The sequence below is a fragment of the Gallinula chloropus genome (genome assembly GCF_964237585.1).
Source record: "Gallinula chloropus genome assembly, chromosome: 3".
Classification (NCBI taxonomy): Eukaryota; Metazoa; Chordata; class Aves; order Gruiformes; family Rallidae; genus Gallinula; species Gallinula chloropus.
In genome coordinates this window covers 20,845,095-20,865,821 of record NC_140087.1, presented here as the reverse complement: position 1 = coordinate 20,865,821, position 20,727 = coordinate 20,845,095, and the positions used below count along the sequence as shown (strand labels likewise).

The following is a 20,727-nucleotide window of genomic DNA, read 5'->3' as shown; positions in this document are numbered from 1 at the left end:
CAATGCTTCATGCATGGTATGCAGACTTCTTGTTCTGTAAAACATTAAAGTCCCTATAACATACCCTTCCATCAGGTGTCCATTATGTATACTGGGACAATTAAATTTGTTACTTCTAATAAACACAAAATGTCTATGATTTTTTTTCTTTTATAGCTTCATTGTAAGTAAAATCAACATTTAATGTAAATAGATTCAAGAAATTTTACTAGTAAATTCCAGCTGATTTCAATATTTTATCTTGCTGATCAAGACTGTCAGTTAAGAAGCCTTCATTTAATACATTTTCCAACAGTTATTTAACAAAAACAGTAACTTAAGGTCCAAAGAAAGCTGCAAATCACTGAAATGCTTCAAAGTTCTTGAATGAATGTAACAGTATATGACAGCAGCTACAACTACAAAATACCTACTTAAATGGGAAAAAATACAAAACAGTAAACACTTGTGGTGAAACCATTATGCATCACTTTTAAATAGATGCTAGAATGAAGCAATAAACTAGAATGAATTAATTTAAAAATAAAATTACATTATCACAGACTGGTTTGTGTTGGAAGGGATCTGAAAGACCATCTAGTTCCAACCCCCTGCCATGGGCAGGGACACCCTCCACTAGACCAGGCTGCCCCAAGCCCCATCCAGCCTGGCCTTGAACACTGCCAGGGAGGTACAGCCACAGCTTCTCTGGGCAGCCTGACCCAGGGCCTCACCGCCCTCATGGGGAAGTTTCTTCCTAATATCTAATCTAAATCAACCCTTTTCCAGTTTAAACCCATTACCCCTTGTCCTGCCACTACATGCTCTTGAAAACAAACCCTCTCGAGCTTTCCTGGAGGCCCCTTTAGGTGCTGGAAGGCAGCTGTAAGGTCTCCCTGGGGCATTCTCTCCAGGCTGAACAAGCCCAACTCTCTCAGCCTGTCTTCACAGGAGAGGAGCTCCAACCCTCTGATCATCTTCATGGCCCTTCTCTGGACTTGCTCCAACAGATTCATGTACTTTCTTGCACTGGGGAAAATACTAGGTCCATATATTTTCTTAAACCCCAGAGATGCAGTACTCCAAGGAAGGTCTCATGACATCAGAGTAGAGGAACTAACCTATATGTAATCAATTCCTTCAATATAACCTTTACAGAAGAGTCCTCTGAAAATAAAATGAGATTTCATGGCAACAGTGCATTTGACTGTCAGATGATTAATTTATTTAGTACTCTCACCAGATAACCAAAACAGCCAACATTTTAATAATTTTTATATTTATCACTGAAACTCACTGGATATTACTGTAGGACAAGAACAATCCTAAGCATTATGCAATAACTTTAAAGGTCTGTATCATGAACTCTGTTCAAAGTAGCGATGTACAAAATCTTACGATATGTATGAACTGGCACATTATTGGAAAAGTTCCAGGCAGATTCTTCTAGCCAGGAACACATGATTTTTTTTTCATTTCTTCTAATCTACCTGCTAACAGATACACAATTCAAAAGCTTGAGGAGTGAATGCTTCACATACCTTACGTATAATGAAGTACAGAGATCACACATCTTATCAAGCACCACCAGTGATGCCACTGAAAGCCAGTCATGAGGAGGAAGATCTGGTAATTTTGGTTAATCTTACCAGTTCATCTACATCTCAGAAACATTATAAATATTAATATATGTATAAATATTAATGAATTCTTGCATATGAGAAAGAGACGTAGACAAACATCCTAGAAGAAACGTTAGTATTTCAAAATCTTTTCCCAGACTTGCCATCTACAGTCTTCATCATCAAAGACACTGGTGTAATTATCTTCCCACACCATTCTGGAAAATCAAACTTGTTTGCTTTTGGGAAGGGATACTTTGATAAGGAGTTTTTCTCTCTGCAGTTTTCTAGATGTACATAAATTGAAACAAGAATTTATGAGTACTAGCATGGCAGGTTAATATGCTTATTGTGAATATTTCAAAGACCAGGTAACGTTCTTACATGTCCTACTGAAAGTGCACTAAAATTCTCTAGAAGGACCACTGTGGAATACCGGGTCACTTCGCGTAATAAATCTACACCCACAGAGGAGTGTAGTGGTTTGGGGCAGTCCTTACTGCACATGTTTGGCAAGAAATGCCATATCTTAACAGAATACTTTAATATATGGGATGTTTGCAAATGAACATAATTGGGTAATTCGTGTAACGAGACAGACCAATCCATCACCCAGTACACAAAAGCATGTCTGAACTAAAAGGTTATAATGACTCTGTTTATTGCAAAACCAAGTGTGGTTCCTAGGTCTTTTAACTGGTGGAAACGTTAGCAACCACTTATGGAAGATCCAAAGACCTGATGGGGAAAGGGAGGAAAAAAAGGGTAAGGGGGAAAAGGAAGGAAAGAGGAAAAGGGGAGAAAAGAAAAGGAACAAAAGAAACAAACAAACTTGTGGCAACAGTTACAAAAGACAATTGTGTATCTCCAGAGTACATAAGTTTTCTTTTTGCACCACCAACTCTTAATGTGAATTATTGCTCTCCACCAGTGCTGAAGATCTCTAAGAGGGTGCGACCCCATCATTTCTCACCAATTCCTCCTGCTGTCACACAGCCAACATCCTTCTAGAATCTCCAAGTAATATCAGAGCCTCAATTAAAAAAGCTTATTCTTTTGTTAACTGTACATCAGTTCCCAGTTGCAGTTAACAATACAAACCAAAAACCAGCTCCATACTAGCTATTACAAAGAAAATGAACTCTATCTCAGCCACGAGCAGCATAACCTGAGACAGACTAGCTTACCATTTCAGGATTACATCTAGCATCAGAAACAAAGCAAAGCAGCAGTATACAAATACATGCCCATATATACACCTACAGCTCCAAAAAGCAAAGTTATGTTTTAAGAGAGTACAGCTTATGGAATTACCTATTCTGTGGCAAACGTAACACTCAGGATGAGACTACACCAGTGATATGCTAGCTGAAAGTCTGATAGTAACCCACTCAGAGTTATGTCAGGTATTTGTTGTGCATTTTACCATATAAAAGGTAAGAAGAGCAAACAGAACAGAAAATATTCTTATGCCCATAGCCTGAATATCATGCCATTCCCTACCCTAGAAATGACAACAGAAAGGTACAAGGGACAATAACGGTGCTGACTGGAGATACCAAATGGTTGAGTACAGAGAGCAATTTAATAGATTAAATCTTTATAACTTGGGAGGTGCAAGATTGGGGTAATGTGGAAGAGAAGACAGAGTCATTTGTCCCGTCATAAGGCCTAGGTTGAAGCAAAAGGAATTAGTAGGCAATGGCTTTAAAAGAAACAAAATAATACGTTAATTCACAGTGACAGTACGGCTTTTTATCTTGAAAATTTAGTAGAAAATCCCTTAGGCACATTCAGGGAGGAAGGTCCAAAAGAGTTTATTCAGCACCACAGTGCAGACACAACTTCCAGCAGAGAAGGCCTTGCATGCAAATTGCAGGAAGCTGGATGCATTCTTTCTATTTATCCTGTCCTACCCCTCTTTCCCTAAGCATGTGCTTGTGATGTGATGCTTGGCCCTGCTGTCTGACCTTGCATAGCGTCTGCTCTGCAGCTCTCCCATGGGCAGAACGGCCTCTCCCTGGCCACAAGTGGTGGGAGTACCACCACTGCTGACTGCAAACAGCTGAGAATGAGTATGGAATGCACCGATTCTCTCTCAAATCCACCCAGTGAACATAAAAACTCTTCCCAGCCATGAGGAAAACCTCCCCATTATGCTGCATTATTAGAAGTGGATGGGGCAGGTGAGGGTGAAAATGGGGAGAACAGCGTGAGAATTACAAAGCATTTAAACAAGCATTACCCTGAAGAGTTATCACCAAGAAAATACAAGCTTGTTTTCTGATGAAATTTCTTTCAAGAAACATTTAAATTGTTTGATTAGCCAAAGTAAATAATGTACATACAGGAGCTGGAGAGATGAGAGAAAAAGAACAGGGAAGATGCAAAGCACACATCTGTTAAAGTCATTTTAAATCAGTACCAAGATTTAAGCTGTAAAAAGTAAGTATTTGCTAGATACGGTTGGGAATATTGTTCTATAGTGATATAATTAGGGATGGCAAAGGAACACACCTGAGTTTCAGAAATTAAGTTTCATTTCAATGTAAAACAAAACCATGGCTTTTAAAATTCTGAGAGGCACAAGCATGTGCATGCGATGGAGGGAACAGGAGTGCAGCATATATACTAATTACAGGTGTCACTTGGGACATGGGAATGTTTCAGCATTCTAAGTCAGATACTGTATTTCCACATCTCAGTGTAATGACAGACATGCTAACGCACCCCTCTCCTTGTCCTAAGAAAAATCCCAATGAAACTCATCAAAATCAGTCCATATATTCTTGTAAAACATTTTTGTTTGCAAGTAATGTGACAATTACTAATTAGCAATTAAAAATGTGAAACTATTATAGTTCAACCGAGGGAAAAGAAACAGTAAGTCATAAAAGACAAATGGTTTTCCAGCAATTCTATGAGTCTTTCATAATAAATCTAATAATACTGGGAAAACAATCTGTGCTTTTTACTGCAGTGTCTTCCCTGCCAAGGATCACTTAAAGAATTACAGAGTTCCAAAACTGGCTTTGTTTTGAAATGTCACTCACAAGGTAACCTGAGGAAAAAAAGGAGCATTTTCCTTCTGATAATTAAACTGGAATCAAAATTAATCAGAAGATCATAGGAAAAACTAAACCTCTTTGACAAGTTAAGTACACAGATGTAAGTAGAAGTGAACCCAGGATATGGCAAACATCACCAAAGTAGTAGTGTTTCCCAGTCTAATTCCTGAAGCTGCATTGATGAAACACTCTAAATCAAGACAGAAATTATACAGCAGTGAAATAATTCAAATAGCCCCCTCCCCTTCCGCTCCCAGCTTAATCATACCTTAATTTGTGCAAAAGGTCTGTCAAAGTTTCCAACATAAAGAAGACCAACATTCTGGGTGAGTAGCCTAAAACAAACAAACAAAAAATCTTTTAAGATAGCACTTTACATCAGATATTTTCTGCATCTCCAGCAGTTGTTACTGAACCCTAGCAGGGAGACAATCTTCATTATGATAGCAACAGCTACCTTTGCAAATCTGATTACACAATTCTACTTGAACTGTTATAAAAAAGCAGTTCATTAAAGATGGATGCAGACCAGTCCTTTGTGTTTACGGTGCAAGCAGCTCTTCAACACAATCATTCTGCAGGCCTCTTTGTGATGGATGTCACTCAGTAACAGGGAAGAATGGCAGGTATATGCCTCTTCTATTTATTAGAGACCATTAGAGACACAGTGACAGCAAGAGAAAAGACAAGTAAACACACATTTAGAGCATCAGGCCTAAGAGTTAAAACAGATTAGGACAAATAAAAGCATGTACAATAATAATAGAGAAATAATAGAGGATCTCTGCAATACTGTTCTAAAAGCTTCCCAAATAAGAAGAGCCCCAGATGCGGCTTGTGCCTGCCCTTCTCTTCACCTTTATGAGGTCGTTGCATACACCACCAGGATCCAGAGGGACAGTGGGATAAGTTGACTCAAAAGACTGTTGGTACTTCTGGAAAAGAGTTAGATTGATTGCTGCAGATACCCCATGAGACAATGTTATTAGTAGAGAAACTCCAAGTCCTGGAGGAGCATTGGGTTGCCTCAGCTATCAGCAAGTAGACAAGAACATCACTGGCCAGCAAAAAGGGTAGGAAAGTACTGATGGACAATCACACTTTCAAACCAGACAACCCTGATGTTCCTCTTGCTAAGCAAAGGCACAAGCAGCCATTCCCTCCCGTGTACAAGCTCCAAAAGCATCGCACTGAACTACAGACACCCCAGGAGAACTTTTTATGACAAACCCTTGACAGAGGTTCTCTTTTGATTAAAAGGGACATTCAAGGCCCATCACATTCTTCAGTAGTTCCAGGGTTTCATTTTTTGCTGTTGTCTATTTTCCTTCAATTTTACATCCCATTCCCTTTAGTAATAAGGCCTCACATAGAAGTGAAATAACCAGAAATAAGTACAAATGTAGGCATGACTCTGCGGAAGTCTGACACTGATGCACCTCTTTACGTTTTTAAGCATATACACACTTTTAATTCATATTGAGTTACATATTTTTTCCCATATATAAACTAGCTGTAATTTTCAACTGATTTCTTACCATTGCCAGGTCTGTTTTCATTAACAGAAGAAAACAGAAACAAAAGGCAGTAAATCCTTTTGACCCCACAGAAGTTACATATCTTAGCATGATTTTGACCCCTCCCAGTTTTGACAGTATGGTATACATGACCTTAAACTGGTTTACCAACAGCGAGAATTGGCAGAGCTCAGCAAAATTACCAAGTTAAAACATTCACATATATAAAACAGTTAATTAAGAAGCAGTGTCAAACTGTATATCATCTTCAAAAAATCCTTCTGTAATTAGGTATGGTATTCAACGATTTCCTGGGCACTGACAGAAATACCTAAAGGAAGAAAAGACCAGTAAGGAGCAGAGTAGTCAAAGTATGAACAGGCAAGCGGCTTCCTTGCTTTGCCCAGAAGTGTGCCAGATCCATTGGGAAGGCCTGCAATTTTTGCAGTGGTTCTGCTGCATATGGAAGTCAGGATGAGCGTATCAAACTCATTTTCAGTCACAATAAATTTACTCAGAACTCAGGTAAAGCCAGGATATTGATCAACCCCTCTCCAGGGACTATAAAGCAAACGCGGAAAATATTTAAGGCTTTTCTAAATGAAAAGAAACATATGGGAAGTCATTAGTGAAAAAGGTTAAAAGAGAATCTGTAAAAAGGATTCAGGGTATGTCACCATATTTCAGAGAAGGGCACCTTAGAGCAAAGAAGTATTCTTAAAAAGAACTGCACACGGTTTTTGTAAGGCAGAAAAAGAAAAAAAAAATCCACTAGGTGCATTTCTAGTAAGGGACCTTAAAAAAAAAAGAGATTTCAGTGTGATTATTCCCATGTGGTTGTTCTTTACATTGTTTTCTTTAATGGATAGAAAAGTAGGACCATTAAAAATCTCAGTGTTTCAGGTGGCTAGAAGTAATGAACACCTAGGGAACCTTAGAACATCTTAGGAGTAATGAATTTTACTTAGAAATAATGAACATCTAGGGAACCTAGACCTCATTTTTCCAGAAGACCATACAGCTGTCTACACCACTTCACTTGCTATCACTGACACACACCCAAAACCTGAAAACACAAGGATTGGCTTCTGTAACAAGATGGATATTGAGACAGTACAAGTTTATTGCTATTTATTCTCCTTTCACTGCCTCAGTTGAAATGTATTTTACTTAAAATTTCTCATTTGTATTCACATAACACTTCAAAAAGGCCATGTTAATTCAAAGCAACATCATTAGCAAAATTTTTAGGGAACAGAAAGTTACTTGTAACTATTCCCTGCTTAAATAAAAGGTTGCACTCTTTGTTTCTCTAGCTTTCGAGATTCCTCTTGGGTTCTGAAGTTTAAAATTGCGAAACCCGTTAGTTTTCCAATTCAATGAGACTGAAATGACCATCCCAATATGATGATAATTTAATGTCCTGAAATACTCTGTTTTTCCACCTCTGTGTAATCAAAAAATTCTGAATTTCATGACCAGTATAACTCTTTTAACTTAACCTCTGTATTTCAGAGACTGAGCTCACACAGAAGATTCTGCAGAGGCAAGCACACCGTGGCAAAAGTCACCACTGAGGCTCCGGGTAGGTCAAGTTACTGCAAGAGTGTTATTACTCCCTCAGCAACTACAAGTGTCAGTATCAAAAAACTACGTGCCATGGAAGAGAGGGGTGAAACAGAGGAGTACCTGCCAATCTCCATCTCACCCACAGGCACTCAGCATGACTGATCTCTAAATTACCATTAAGGTGTACTCCCCGCCAATCAGAAAGTTCAAGTTATACATGGCCATTCTTGCAGTTCTTCTTCACCACAACACCAGGCTACATTTTTAAGTATCTCAAATTAACTTTATACCATGAACTTCAACATGTCTCAACTGGTGCAGAAATTCTCTCCTGATGCTCTCACCCTTTGCCTCTGACGACTTTCCGATGGTAAGCAGGTTTGGTTATAAGCCCTTTATGTTTCCATACGCCAATGCTCTTTTAAAGTGTCAGTCTTCTATTTCTTACCTAATTACACATTTGCACAGTTCTATTCTCAAAAGTACTCAGCGGTACTCAGCACCTAACCCTGCTAACAGCTGGACATCACCTTTAATTGGCCAAAACCAATACCAGCCTATGAAACGGTGGTGACAGATTCATCGTGCGATTAACATCTCCAAATTTCACATTCAAGTAATTACCTTAAAATTATGATAAACAATCATCAAAAATATAAATGTCTACTGGCACTTCAATACTTTTACTTGAAAATATTAGCAATATACAAAGTTGCCTCAACTAACCATACAGACTGCATAGTACATTATTCTTAGTCTCTTCCATTCGATACATTATCAACACAATTCCCCTTTTTTCCCCTGTAAGCAGAAGGAAGAAAACCATGACTCCAAGAAGCAGTGACTCTCTAAGATGTGCTGTCTATACATAACGCTGCACTCCTCGCACTGCTGTCCTAGGCACCCAAGTGAGCAGACTTCCAGCCCGATGTGCCAATTAGGGCTGTATCGTTATGTTCTCATCATTAAAACCCCAAAAGTGTCAGGATAAACCACTTTCTGACTTTTGCCAATATAATGTCAAGGTCATAAAGGCCTTTCCACTACCAAGAATATGTTGCCATATAGTTACCAACAAATTCCTTATTTATTTTCTGCCTTTAGAATCTTAGATTTGGCCATTCTGGGATGTAAAACGTTACCATGTACCCCATGTTTTCAAAACACGAGCTGCAGGAGCCAGGCAGTGCTGCTTTTGGGGCAGCTGACTTTAGGAGTGGGCACCGTCAGGCACAGCGATCCAGAAAATGTGGTCAAAACAGGTATATGGGGTAAACACAGGTCAGGATTAAGGGCTTGGGTGAAAGGAAACTTGTAGAAAGGCAGCATGAGATGGCAGGGAATGTGGAACACACAAGGGATGAGAGGTATAAAGGAGAGACAGCTCAGCCCCCTGGGTTGTAAAGCTGTTGCTGGGCAGAGCTCTGGGCTGCAGGAGACCGGTGGATTAGGCCTACAGGAGCAGCAGTGACTGACATACCACAGAGCTCACCCTCCCCAAGCACGGCTAATCTTGCTCTGGTGGCTAGGACAGTCCCAGCACCATCACTCTCAGCCAATCACCTTTGTCCAGACAAAGCAGAGCAATCCTTGGCTATGGACTTTATGAGGACAGCGCTTTTCAAAGGATCCTGATCATCTTGCTCTTCTCCACACATGGCCTGTTCCCAGCAACTCACTAGACTTCTATCTTACAGTGAAAGTGGGTGTTTCAAGCTATACTCGACAAGACTCAGGCACAGCTCACCAACACACCAATGCTGCATCCATTAAACAGTACTTTGTGAAGGCAGAAAGCAGACATCAAACAGATCCTCTGTGTCTTGTGGGGAGGTATGCCTTGAGGACACCACTCACGCTTGATCCGAACCCCAAACGCTGACCCCCTTCAGACTACAAAGGGCTGCCTTGAAAGTCTGCTCAGGCTATCAAACAGGATGATGCAAACTGTGGAGCTGAAAACATAACTTCTCCCCGGTTCATACACAACCCGGTCAGCAGCTTCCCTCTAGGCTATGCGGTTCCTAGTGCTGCTGTGCTGACTATGGAAGGAGTTTTCCAGAAAGGAGCATGCAGAGAAATAAAGGAGCAGGGTGGAGCCAGGAGCCGCTACCTCTCACAGAAGCAAGTTACTGCAGATTAGCTGGACGCCGTAACTTGCTCCTGTGCGAGGCAGCAGCTCCTGTGCTTGCTCTGTTGCAAGACCGGTGCCGTATCGTGCAGGAACACAGACTGAGACTTGCAGCTTCAGGCAACAGCAGGAAAGCACAGAGTATGGACTGAGAAATGCAACGTGTGCAGTAGATGGGCTGAAAAGAAGTAAGGACAGTGGTGTTGGAAAGTTGGAATGTGCCGAAGGAAAATGATCACCAATGACCGTACGGAGTTGTCCGATTACTCAGGATGAAAGCTGCCACAGAACTGGCAGTGGGAGGCATGCAGAGCTGCCTCCAGCAGTACTCCAGTTACTCACTACCTCTCTGAAACAGAAGATGTAACTTTTTCCTTAAATTTCCACAGGAACGCTCGTTAAAATCCAAGAACTGATGAAAACTTATCAAATAGGATCTTGCAGTATCTGTACTGGGCAATCCTAAAATGTATATATTGTGGTCAAAGTACAGTTCACGACTCCACATAAATCACTAGATTCTGTATTTCTGGTTTTATTCCTGACTGTTGCCTGCTTCTTTCACTAGATGTTACAAGCACCAAAAATTCCTGAGATTGTGTTTGTTTTTAAGAGCTTGGCAAGTGCTACAGCCTGCAGCAAAGCTTTGTTAGATATAACAAGACTTCATTGTTACATCGTATAACCAGAGAAGTATTTGAGTGCAAACAAGGCTACAGAAACTCCCAAAACTCAGTTTGACAGCTGTGTGTATCCGTCTGTAAATCTAATGATGGTGTAGATAGCATTTCCTGCTTTCAGGACAGGACGAGTGGCAGCTCCTGCTGCGGTCTCTTCTCCTACCTGAAAGAACTCTCTCCAGATCCAAGAGGGTTTTCTTCCTGTTTGATCTGAACAGTGGATTGATACCTGAAACACTCTTGGTGTCTGCATGGAAAGGATTTTGCCCTAGCAGATATGATTAAATAGGAATATCGATTCCGCTGATGTGACAATGGGATTAAGATGCACAGACTACTTCCACTTTACAGTTGGAAGCAGCAACAAGTGGCTACAATGGAGCTGAGATCATCCTTCATATGCTGCAGAAAGGCATCTGCAGTCTTCACAGAGGTTGCTGGTGAAATCCCGAGAAGACGTGAAGCAAGTGGAATACATGAGAAGGAAAAATGGAAGAATAAACAATCCTGACATTCAGTGGAGCTACTGGCCCTTCTGCACCTCTGTATCTTTATTGCTAAGAAAATCCTGGCATATGCATTAGTGAATGGTTAAGGACAAAAATGGAATACAACCTGCTTAAAATATAAATTGGACAGATAAAATTTTCATAAAAATCGCTGTGACCACACTCACATTCTAAACTCCCATATTTAAAATAACTATATAATAGGGATTAATATTAGTTATGGTCGGAACATTTTTACATTTCGTTTTAAAAGACACCTTTCCTGAGATAAGCATATACAAAGAATTACACTGTTAAGCTCTATATGTGCCTTTTACTGTCTCTAAAAATCACCCTGAATGCATTTGCACATTTTAGGCAGAAACGACTGTTAGAAGTTCCAAACACCGATGAACAGCAGCCCTGAGAGCAGAAGCAACATCTTTCTAAGGTCAGTAATGGTATTTTCAAACATTATTTGAACAGTTTTCACACATGCCTTTGAAGATAAAGGTAACTTTTAGACATAATTTTATAAATTCTGTATTCCATTATGCAAATAAATTATCCTAGAATGTCATTATTACACATGATGACATGGGCACAAACAAAGCATCATGGCAAAACAGAAAGGACCCTGTATTCACATGATAATGCCCCTGTCCTCTGAAGAATATAATGAATGTCATGTATTTATCCTGCATTTACTTAAACTGTGAGGGAAAACTGCACTGTGCCATAATATCTTAACCATGGAGAAAGAAGCAGTTTCTCAGGTAGTCTCTTGCACTCTAACCAGGATTCCTACAACAGTGACATTACAATTATATTTTGCTTCTTGCTTATGACAGTTGTTCCCCATTGCTCTTTAATTACGTATTTCCTAGGAAGATGAAATTAAAATAAAAGGGAAGAAGGAAACCAGGAAAGCAGTAGAGCGGTATAAAAACTGATGTTAGGGTCGAAAGAACTGACTTCCTACATTGTTTTTTCCCCAAGATTGTTCATTATTTCAGTAATTTATTTCACAGACTAATAAAAAACCAACATATTGAAAATATTATACCAGGTATTATGTGATATGAAGTATATAAAAGGGACCATTGCAAATTCTCGAAAAGGCTAATATCAGTGCACAAATAATCTTGTAACTTCAAATAGACTTGCATATATGGTCTGCAGAACACATGCATTTTATTTTGCTTTAGGAATATAAAGATCCAAAGAACTTCAAAGTTCACTGAAGCAGTCGTGAACCTTGCATGCATCACACAGATAATGGCAAGGCAGGGGCTTCACGAGCAAGACAAAAGAACTCCCTCTTGCTTTCTACAGTGCATTTATCAAACCACTTTCTGAGGCTATGAAAAATATTCTAACAATTTCTTTTTATTCGTCAGTCACACAAGAAAACTTTCTTCATGGACAAACATAAGCTGCTCAAGTATCATCATCTTGGTAAAGGACAGGCAGAGGCAGCAGGCTGATTAAGGACATTCTTCCTCAAATTAGAGCACAAAACTGAAAAAAGCTATGAGGGAACTGGGAGAGATACTATACACACCTGATTACATGGTAAAGATGCAAGAAAGCCCTGGGTATGAACTCAAGAGCAGAGAAAGGTTGAGAAGGGATACGATTGAGTGTTGAGAAAAAGAGACTGTAAACAATTTTACAGTGTTTCTGCAACTAAAAAAACCCACAGAAATGTAAGCAAACCTTCTCATTCAGCGAATTTTGAATTTGCAGAATACCTTAAGTTAATGGTGATGGCAACTAACATAAAACTGTATTCTAAATAATATTCATAGTAAAAATGCAGTGGATAGCACAAACTCCAGGCTTGACTTTAACACCCTCAGTCTTCCCACAATAGTACCTCCAATTGTGGGTGTTATTAGTCGGGATTAATAAGCACACTGCTTTCTGAAACATGCAACTCAGGCAAAAATATCAATGTTAGGTGCTAATTGCCCTTGACAGGAAAAGCTCCTATGAGTAATACTTGAAAGGCTTCACCTCACTCCCGTACAGCAAATCCCTGTCTGTCATTGGCTATTGATAAAAGGAAATTTAGGAAGTAATTGATCCCTGAAAGACATACTTCCATCAAGTAACGTCACCACTGGTACTTACCAAGCCCAATAAAAATTACATTTAGAGAGCTTGAAACTGCAAAACAAAGTGACCTTATATTTGAGGTAACGGTCGGCTAGTGATTCTAGACCACGGTCAAAAAGAATAAACTGACCAATATCAAGGTTTACTTTGAGTTCTGAGGGTTTATTTTGCATTATTTTTGATCAAGTTTTTGGCTGTGGGGTTGGTTTTTTTTCTGGGGGGTAGCTGTGTGTACATGAATGCTTTCCTGGAGACAGGGAGATTTTTCAAGAAATATTCTTGGACTTTATAAATAAAACCACAGGTCAGGTGTTTCTAAAAGCACTTCCTTTTGTTTGCTGTGTTTGTGTCTAGCACTGATTCTATTTTACTGTGTGTCCTGGCTTTGCCTTACAGGCAAATCACAGAGAAGCATTTTGACTACATTTACATGTAACTTGCCCATAGAGTGTAGAAAGGAAAGGTAAGTAGAAACAAAAAGTGCCCATTAAATAATCATGGCCATTCCTCCACCAGTGGAGTATTATTCCCTGTAGTATAATGAGCAATTTGGCCAGGCTGGTCATAAATTATCTGAAAAATGAGACTGCTTGCCTTTTCCTTAGGGAGATTATTACGTAGTCTGAGAGATTTCACTATTAGAATCTATTTCTGATAGTAAATGCCAATTTTTCTTTCTGAATATCATCCCTTTCATCTCACTGAAATATAGGACAGGAGTTAGGAACTATTCCCAAATTGCTGCCTGACACTGGCTGCGCTGCAACAACCCTGCCCAGGTTTAGCCACGTATCACAAAGCACGAGCAGTCCTGCAGCGGCCTCACTGCAACACCATAAACCCACAGGGACCTTTCACCTTGACCATCTTTGAAAATATAAGAGAGAACAAAACACTAGCAAATTCATCACCCAGAATTAAGTGAAGAATTGACACCACAATGCAAAGCTTTGTATCAGGAGTCTTAATAACACAGGAGGTCTAATTACAGGTATTTTAAAGTCAAAACAAAGACATGTTAAGCTTCTCAGGTGCCACTTAAGAAAAACAGATTTCTAACAGGAAAAAAAATAGTGACAAAAATATCTCAAGTACATTCAAGTACAAAACTGGTTAAAAAATGTAAGTAGATTCACTTGATCATGTGTTAATACAAGGGGCAACTACAGAAGACAGGGAGCCTGCTGAAAAGCTACTGGATTTCTTTGTTCCCACTGAAAAAATAATAAAGGCACCTAGCCAGTCACCCTTGGTTTCAGTTACTAGAATGAAATGCCTGCAGAAATATTGGCACTAAAAGAAAATCTCTGGGGATACATTGACAATTAAGGTGAAATAAATTGCCAAACCTTGATGAAACGTCTCCAAGGTTTCGTAGGGGTTTTTTTAATATGGATTCCTATTAAAAAAAAACAAAACAAACATGCCAGTCTTGAACACAGAAACTGGGTAATTTTTTCCCAACTTCTGAGAGCGCTGCCCTTCAGCGCAGCACTGCTGAGCACGCCTGCCTCGGCCACGCAGGGCAGGGCTACTCAGGAGGCTGCACATCCCCGGCGCTCACACTGCGGCTGCATCTGCCTCCCTTTTGATCATTTTAATGAAAGAGCACTTAGAAAGGAGTGGGGGACAGGAGAGGCACCACACTGACATAATCGATTCAGACTGTCAAAAGGCTTCTGTTAAAGTCTTCCAGAGTAATTTAGGTTTTAAAAAATAAAACTAGGCAGTAAGTATTTTTCTAGGGAAGAGGCTGCTTAACGTTATGGATCAAACCCTGATTAAGAGACTGGACAAGCAGAATAAATGGTCAGTTTTCATCTCGGCAAAGGCCAAGTGACTACTCAATTTATGCAACAGACTTTAATATGTTTATTAGTAATCTGATGAAGTCATGAACAGTGAAAGTCTGCTGATGAAGCAAGTTATGAAGCAAAGACTGCCAACTTTAGCTATATTAGAAAGTTCATCACTCTGAAAGGAAGCTGATGCCATAGTTCCAATCACCCTTAGAAGCTTAGAATTACTTTCCTCCGCGGTGAAAGACAGGTGCTCCTGTGTGTATGAATTAGGGAAAGGCACTTACCCCTTTAATTAAGGAATGTATCATAATGTATATGAACCTGGCAACTAGAACTCTGGTATTTCCTAACATTCACAGGCTTGACTTTGAGGCTCAATGAACTTTCTTTCCATGTGAGGTTCTGTCATTCCTTTGACCTTCGTCTTTTCACTTTTAAAATAAAAATAAAATTAAACTTCTGTCCTGCACAACTCTTCTAAATCATCAGAGCAGAGCTGGAAACTGAAATATTTAGCAATTTTAACACAGGTTGTTACTGCAGAAAAACCATGACAAAGAACTGGCATGAAAGCTGCAATGGGGTGGTCTCATCTGGCTATAATCTTCCCCATTCTGCCCTTCATTTGTCACCACAGCTGCTCCAACAGTCTTCTGGTTTTTCCCAGTGCCCTGCATGCACCAGTGGTGGCAAGACCTCACGGCAGGCCCAGACTTTGCCAGCTAGCACTTCCAAATTAAAATAAAAAAACCCAAAACAGGCCACTCTGCAGCTTGGCCAAATTTAGAGAGAATTCCTCTGCAGTAAGGACAAGACACTTCTGTATCCTGTGGAAGCAACTCTACTATATTCCAAAAGTCTGATGAATTATCGATGCAAAAGTTTTTCAGAGAAAATACTGTAAGCTATTCTGAAGCACAGCATCAGGGACGCTGAGTAAATCAGTCAGTACTGGGGTCCTTTTGACAAGGCAAGCAAATCAAAGACCGGTCAGGTAACCCATGATTAATTTCTCAAACAAAAGAACAAGGAGAAATTGAATTATGCCAATTGAGGGAAAATTCAAATCTGCCAAATACTTCAACACAAAACATGTAATTAGATCAGAGCTCCTGCACACCACTGTGGTGCCCACGAGAAATGGGGATGGAATGTGCAGGTGCATAATAAAAATACACAGATGACCAAAAACTTCTCTTTGAAAGAGCAAAGGGTATAAAATTCATTTGTGTACACGGATCAGAGATACAATCAGTATGAAAATTCACACCTCCTCACTAAAGATCCTCCACAGGAAGGCATCATGAAAAAGGACCCTTAGCCATATGCACATGCACTGCCAGACCACTCCAGCTCATTTCTCTTTCTTCCTGTTGCCCTGCATCACTTTAGTTGTTTAGTAAAAAAAAGTACTTTATTAATTAACCACATGCAACAACAGAAATTACTGAATTACAATCTGCAAACCATTTAGGTATGGGTTCCCAGGGACCTATGCAGATTGCAATCCCAAAGTGAAGCCTGTAATGAACAACGAAGTGTTTGTCTGGACTTGGGAGTGATACACACCCAGCTGTCATCTACCCAGACATAAGTGCCACAAACACCTGTCTGCTATGAACAAACCTATCACCCCAACTTCGTGAACTTTTCTGAAGTAAGTAGAGTTCTGGCTGCAAGTTGCACCAGGGAAGGTTCGGGTTAGAAATTAGGAGAAATTTCTTCTCAGAAAGAGTGGTCAGGCATTGGAACAGGCTGTCCAGGGAACTGGTGGAGTCATCATCCCTCTGGGTCTTCAAGGAAAAGTTGGATGAGGTACTTAGGGACATTGTTTAGTTAGTAATATAGGAAGTGGGGGATGATCTTGGAGGTCTTTTCCAACCTTAATGAATCTGTGATTCTGTGAAGGCTCCACTCTCATTTCTGAAGCCTGCACGGATAGCACAAGATTTAGCTGCTCTGTTCATTATAATATTAAGTCCCTCAGCGTATTCACTATAGGAACTTTTTAATGAAATTTCTTTTACAGAAATTCTTCAGGTAGTAATGAAGACAGAATGAAGTATCCCCTATTCTGATGTAGAAGAAATGCAGTTAAAGTACTTTCCTGGATGCAACAGAAGAAAGGACTATTATTATTACCCTGTAATACCAATCACCAACACTGCAATACTGATTATTGCATCTGTAACCCAGAAGGCATTTGCAGCAAAACGGCATTTGATTCAAAGCAAAGGCTCCCAGCTTAAGAACTGTTGTTCCAGTTTCTCCTGAGCAGCCATGAAACCCACAGCAAAAAACCTGATTCAGCTACTAAAACCCCACGGGGCACTACCCAGGGTCCCTTCCTCCCCGACATCTGAGGTCCGGTCACATCTGACTTCACAAACACCCCAAGAACGTCCCATGCAGCCAGACCCACCTGCCACCCCACAGGCTGAGGAAGAGGATCAAGAACCATCATCATCTCAGAGAGCCACTTCTAGTGAAATGTGGCCCTACAGAACACTACCAGCATTTCTAGTCTCTTTCTCTTCCAGCTTTTCAGACTTTATTTGTACCGACAAAGCCACCTTGTGCTGCAGTGCAAAGAGCCAAAGGAGCTGAGGCCTGGGAGATGAGAAACTCTGCAGAAATACATCGTTCCCACAAACTGCCAGAAAAAATAATTGAATTCTTCATAAAAATTGCTGTATTATTATTACAGAAACAGAGCATCTTTTTCATTTGCTGTCCTGAATTATGAATTTTTATTACAAGTGAAAGAGCAATTATGATTAAATGCTAACTGCACAGGACAAAAAATTAGTTCTTTCCAGTCCCTGGCTGATAACCACTGATTTAACTTGTATCAGGATGACCTGCTCTGTCTCTTCTTTCATCTATTTCTGAGAAGATTTATGTAATGTAAATTATTAAGTTATTAATTAACAAATGTACAGTAAAGCAGGGGATTTTTTTGCAGTATGCCTCCAAGACACCATTTTTTACTGGAAGCAATTTTGCATGTCCTTTTAGACTATATTTTACCCTTGTCAAAAAAAAACCCCTAAAAAAATAGTGCAACATGGTTCTGTATATTTTGGTTTCACAAGTAAAAGATCATGGCAATACTGTAAGTTACCTGCACAGTTAATAAGCCTGTTTAGAGAACATGGTTAACTGCAATTAATTACAGGTATTACAGAAAAAAAGATAATTACAATCACCTTGTTTATTATAAACACTGCAAACTTATTTCAGGTCTGATTTAAGACAAAGTCTTTAGGAAAAGTGATATAGCTGGAAAGAACAAGGACTCAAGCATACAAGTCAAATTTGAATACAAAGACTTTGATGTCTTAAAATTTGGCTATTTTTAAATATATATGATAAGCATAACAAAACCCTGTAAGCTATTGCCTTTTCCTATATACCCACTCTTACATCTTCAGACCATCAGAGAGAGAAACTTATCAACGGGCATACAGGAATGCAATTTCAGTTATTTCATGGAAATCCCATGCATTTTAACCAGCACTTTAATCACTCTGGAGTAGCAACTGACAGCAAGTAAAAAAATAATCACCTTTACTGGGAAACCAAGCCTGAAGACCCATGTGGAAATACGGGTGAGAGAAGGCAAGCTGAACAAATAAAACTTTAGCAGGAACACAAAATTGAGTCTGTATGGGAACAGAATCACAGAGGTAAAGAGAGAAAAGGGCAAACTCATAGAGCATATACTCCTTTAACAGATGATGGGGTATTTTAGCACATCTCTGCCATCAAATTTTACACCAGCTAGGAAACCCAACCACAAAGTGTTTCATATCTTCTTTTACAACCTGGTTTCTTAAGAGAAAGTGCAATTTAAGAGTGGGAGAATTACTCCTTTTACTACTACAGATCTGAGCTCTGGATCTGCCTGTCCCAGCACCAGTAACACACAGTCCCTAGAGTGGACTCTTTTAGCAGGAATTCAATTTCTTTTGGATGTTAGGCTCTAACCTTAACATTCTTCAGCTACATTTAACATACACAGACTAGTGACAATGGGATTACTTTGACAGTTCCTACAATTCTACATTTTTTTGTCTAATATATTTCACTTCAATCTAAGAATCCTGCTTTAATTTTTCACATCCACATTTACAAGATTTACCCATGATTGATTTAAAATGTACAGAAACAGAATTAACTCTACATTTAGTTTATCCACATCCACTTATTTTCTTGTACCCAAGAAATTTATCTGACAACAGTTATGGCAAATACTGCAAAATCCAGTTTTAATTGTTCCTTCAGAGAAATCCTGTATCTGTCTAAAAATTAAATAGGCTATTCCTTTCTTTGAATGTACTTTCAACACTACCTTGTTATTATGGCAGAGAATATCTATTATCAGACAGCAAACAGGCACTTCATTCAGGTATAAATGACTCAAAGCTAAGATGGAATTTAATTATTGTATTTAACATTTGAAAACTGGGAAAAAAGAAAAAAAAGGAAAAGAGAATGGCATTCCTTAGAACCAGAATGCAGGAAAAAGGGTTTTAGAAAATCTGAAGAATTCTTGTTCATTAAGTAATTATAAAGACACCCAGGCTAAAGAAGTCTGAGTGAGGAAAGAGGGTGCAACCTCATACTTGAGAGCCTGTGACAGTTGGGAAATTATTTTTACCCAGCTTTTCAAGCTTGCACACAAAACCAGATTTTCTGCAATTGTCCCAGCCAGTTCTGTAGACCCAACCTGGACTGTTTTCACTGCAGTTGAACCAATAGTTATACTCGCAACTAAATGTTACTCTTTCTCCATCCATCAGTTTTATTTAAAACCCACCTGTATATAAACTTATCAGTGGTCATTGCCCACAGAGGTTACAGACACAACCTCTGAGTTCGTAGGGTATTTTGCTGCTGTTCTGGGTTTTTTTTTAAGACCAACACACTTGAGTAGAAAGCTGCTGTAGCTACCAGTAAATAAGCAACAGATTATCTAAAACAAGGGTAGGGAAGAAAGCAGCTTTCTAGATGTAAGGTTTCACCACACAACGCTTCTTCCCCCAGCTCATCATTTCTCACTGCTGATACCATTCCACAACTTCTGTGTTTCTACCTTTGCCAGTCCCCTCAGTAATTAAACTAAAGGACGAGGCTTTGTCACAAATAACCCCAAGCTGCCAACTTCTCCTATTGACTGACTCGCTGGTTTAGAGCTTCAGACAATCATGCAAGTAATTTAAAATTTAAAAAAAAAAAAAAAGGAAAATAAAAAGAAAAGAAAGAAAAGAAAGAAAAGATAAGTATGAAGTTGGTTTCCCTCTCCCTTATTCTAAGTTTAAAACCTATTTGTGATCCTGGAGCTATTACATCAGGAAGGATTAATTTAAAATTACTGCCACATTCCTGCCCTTTTGTCACATGAATTCCTGCTTTTCTGTCTCAAAAAATTCGATGTGCTTTATGTCTTGCAAGAAATTCACACAAATTCAAATTTAGCAAATCAAAAGAATAATTCAGGCTGAGCAGTAAGAGAGATGTATCTTCTGCCCGTAACAAGAGTACATAACTAGATTCCACTGGAACAGAGGAGCAGCTCTGCAAAGTCTGCATCTATAGCTATCTTTACACTGTGGATTTCTGCAGAGTTTAAAAATCTTTCTATACCTAACTTCCATTTTAAAACAATCACCATGCAATTTCATAATGCAGCTTTCAGCAACAAATGTTTGACTAAATGCTATGTAAAATCCCTTGGGTAATAGATG

General features: G+C 39.3%; 1 protein-coding gene across 2 annotated transcripts in view; it reads right to left on the bottom strand.

The window, feature by feature from the left end:
- Window positions 1-20,727, bottom strand: part of RNGTT (RNA guanylyltransferase and 5'-phosphatase) — a gene marked incomplete at both ends in the record, with an annotated part of 184,240 nt that overhangs the window by 28,491 nt on the left and 135,022 nt on the right. For both annotated transcript variants that reach the window (XM_084262183.1, XM_084262184.1), the window contains one exon: window positions 4,938-5,004. In XM_084262183.1, the coding sequence (XP_084118309.1) occupies window positions 4,938-5,004 (67 nt within the window). The remainder of the gene's footprint in view (window positions 1-4,937; window positions 5,005-20,727) is intronic.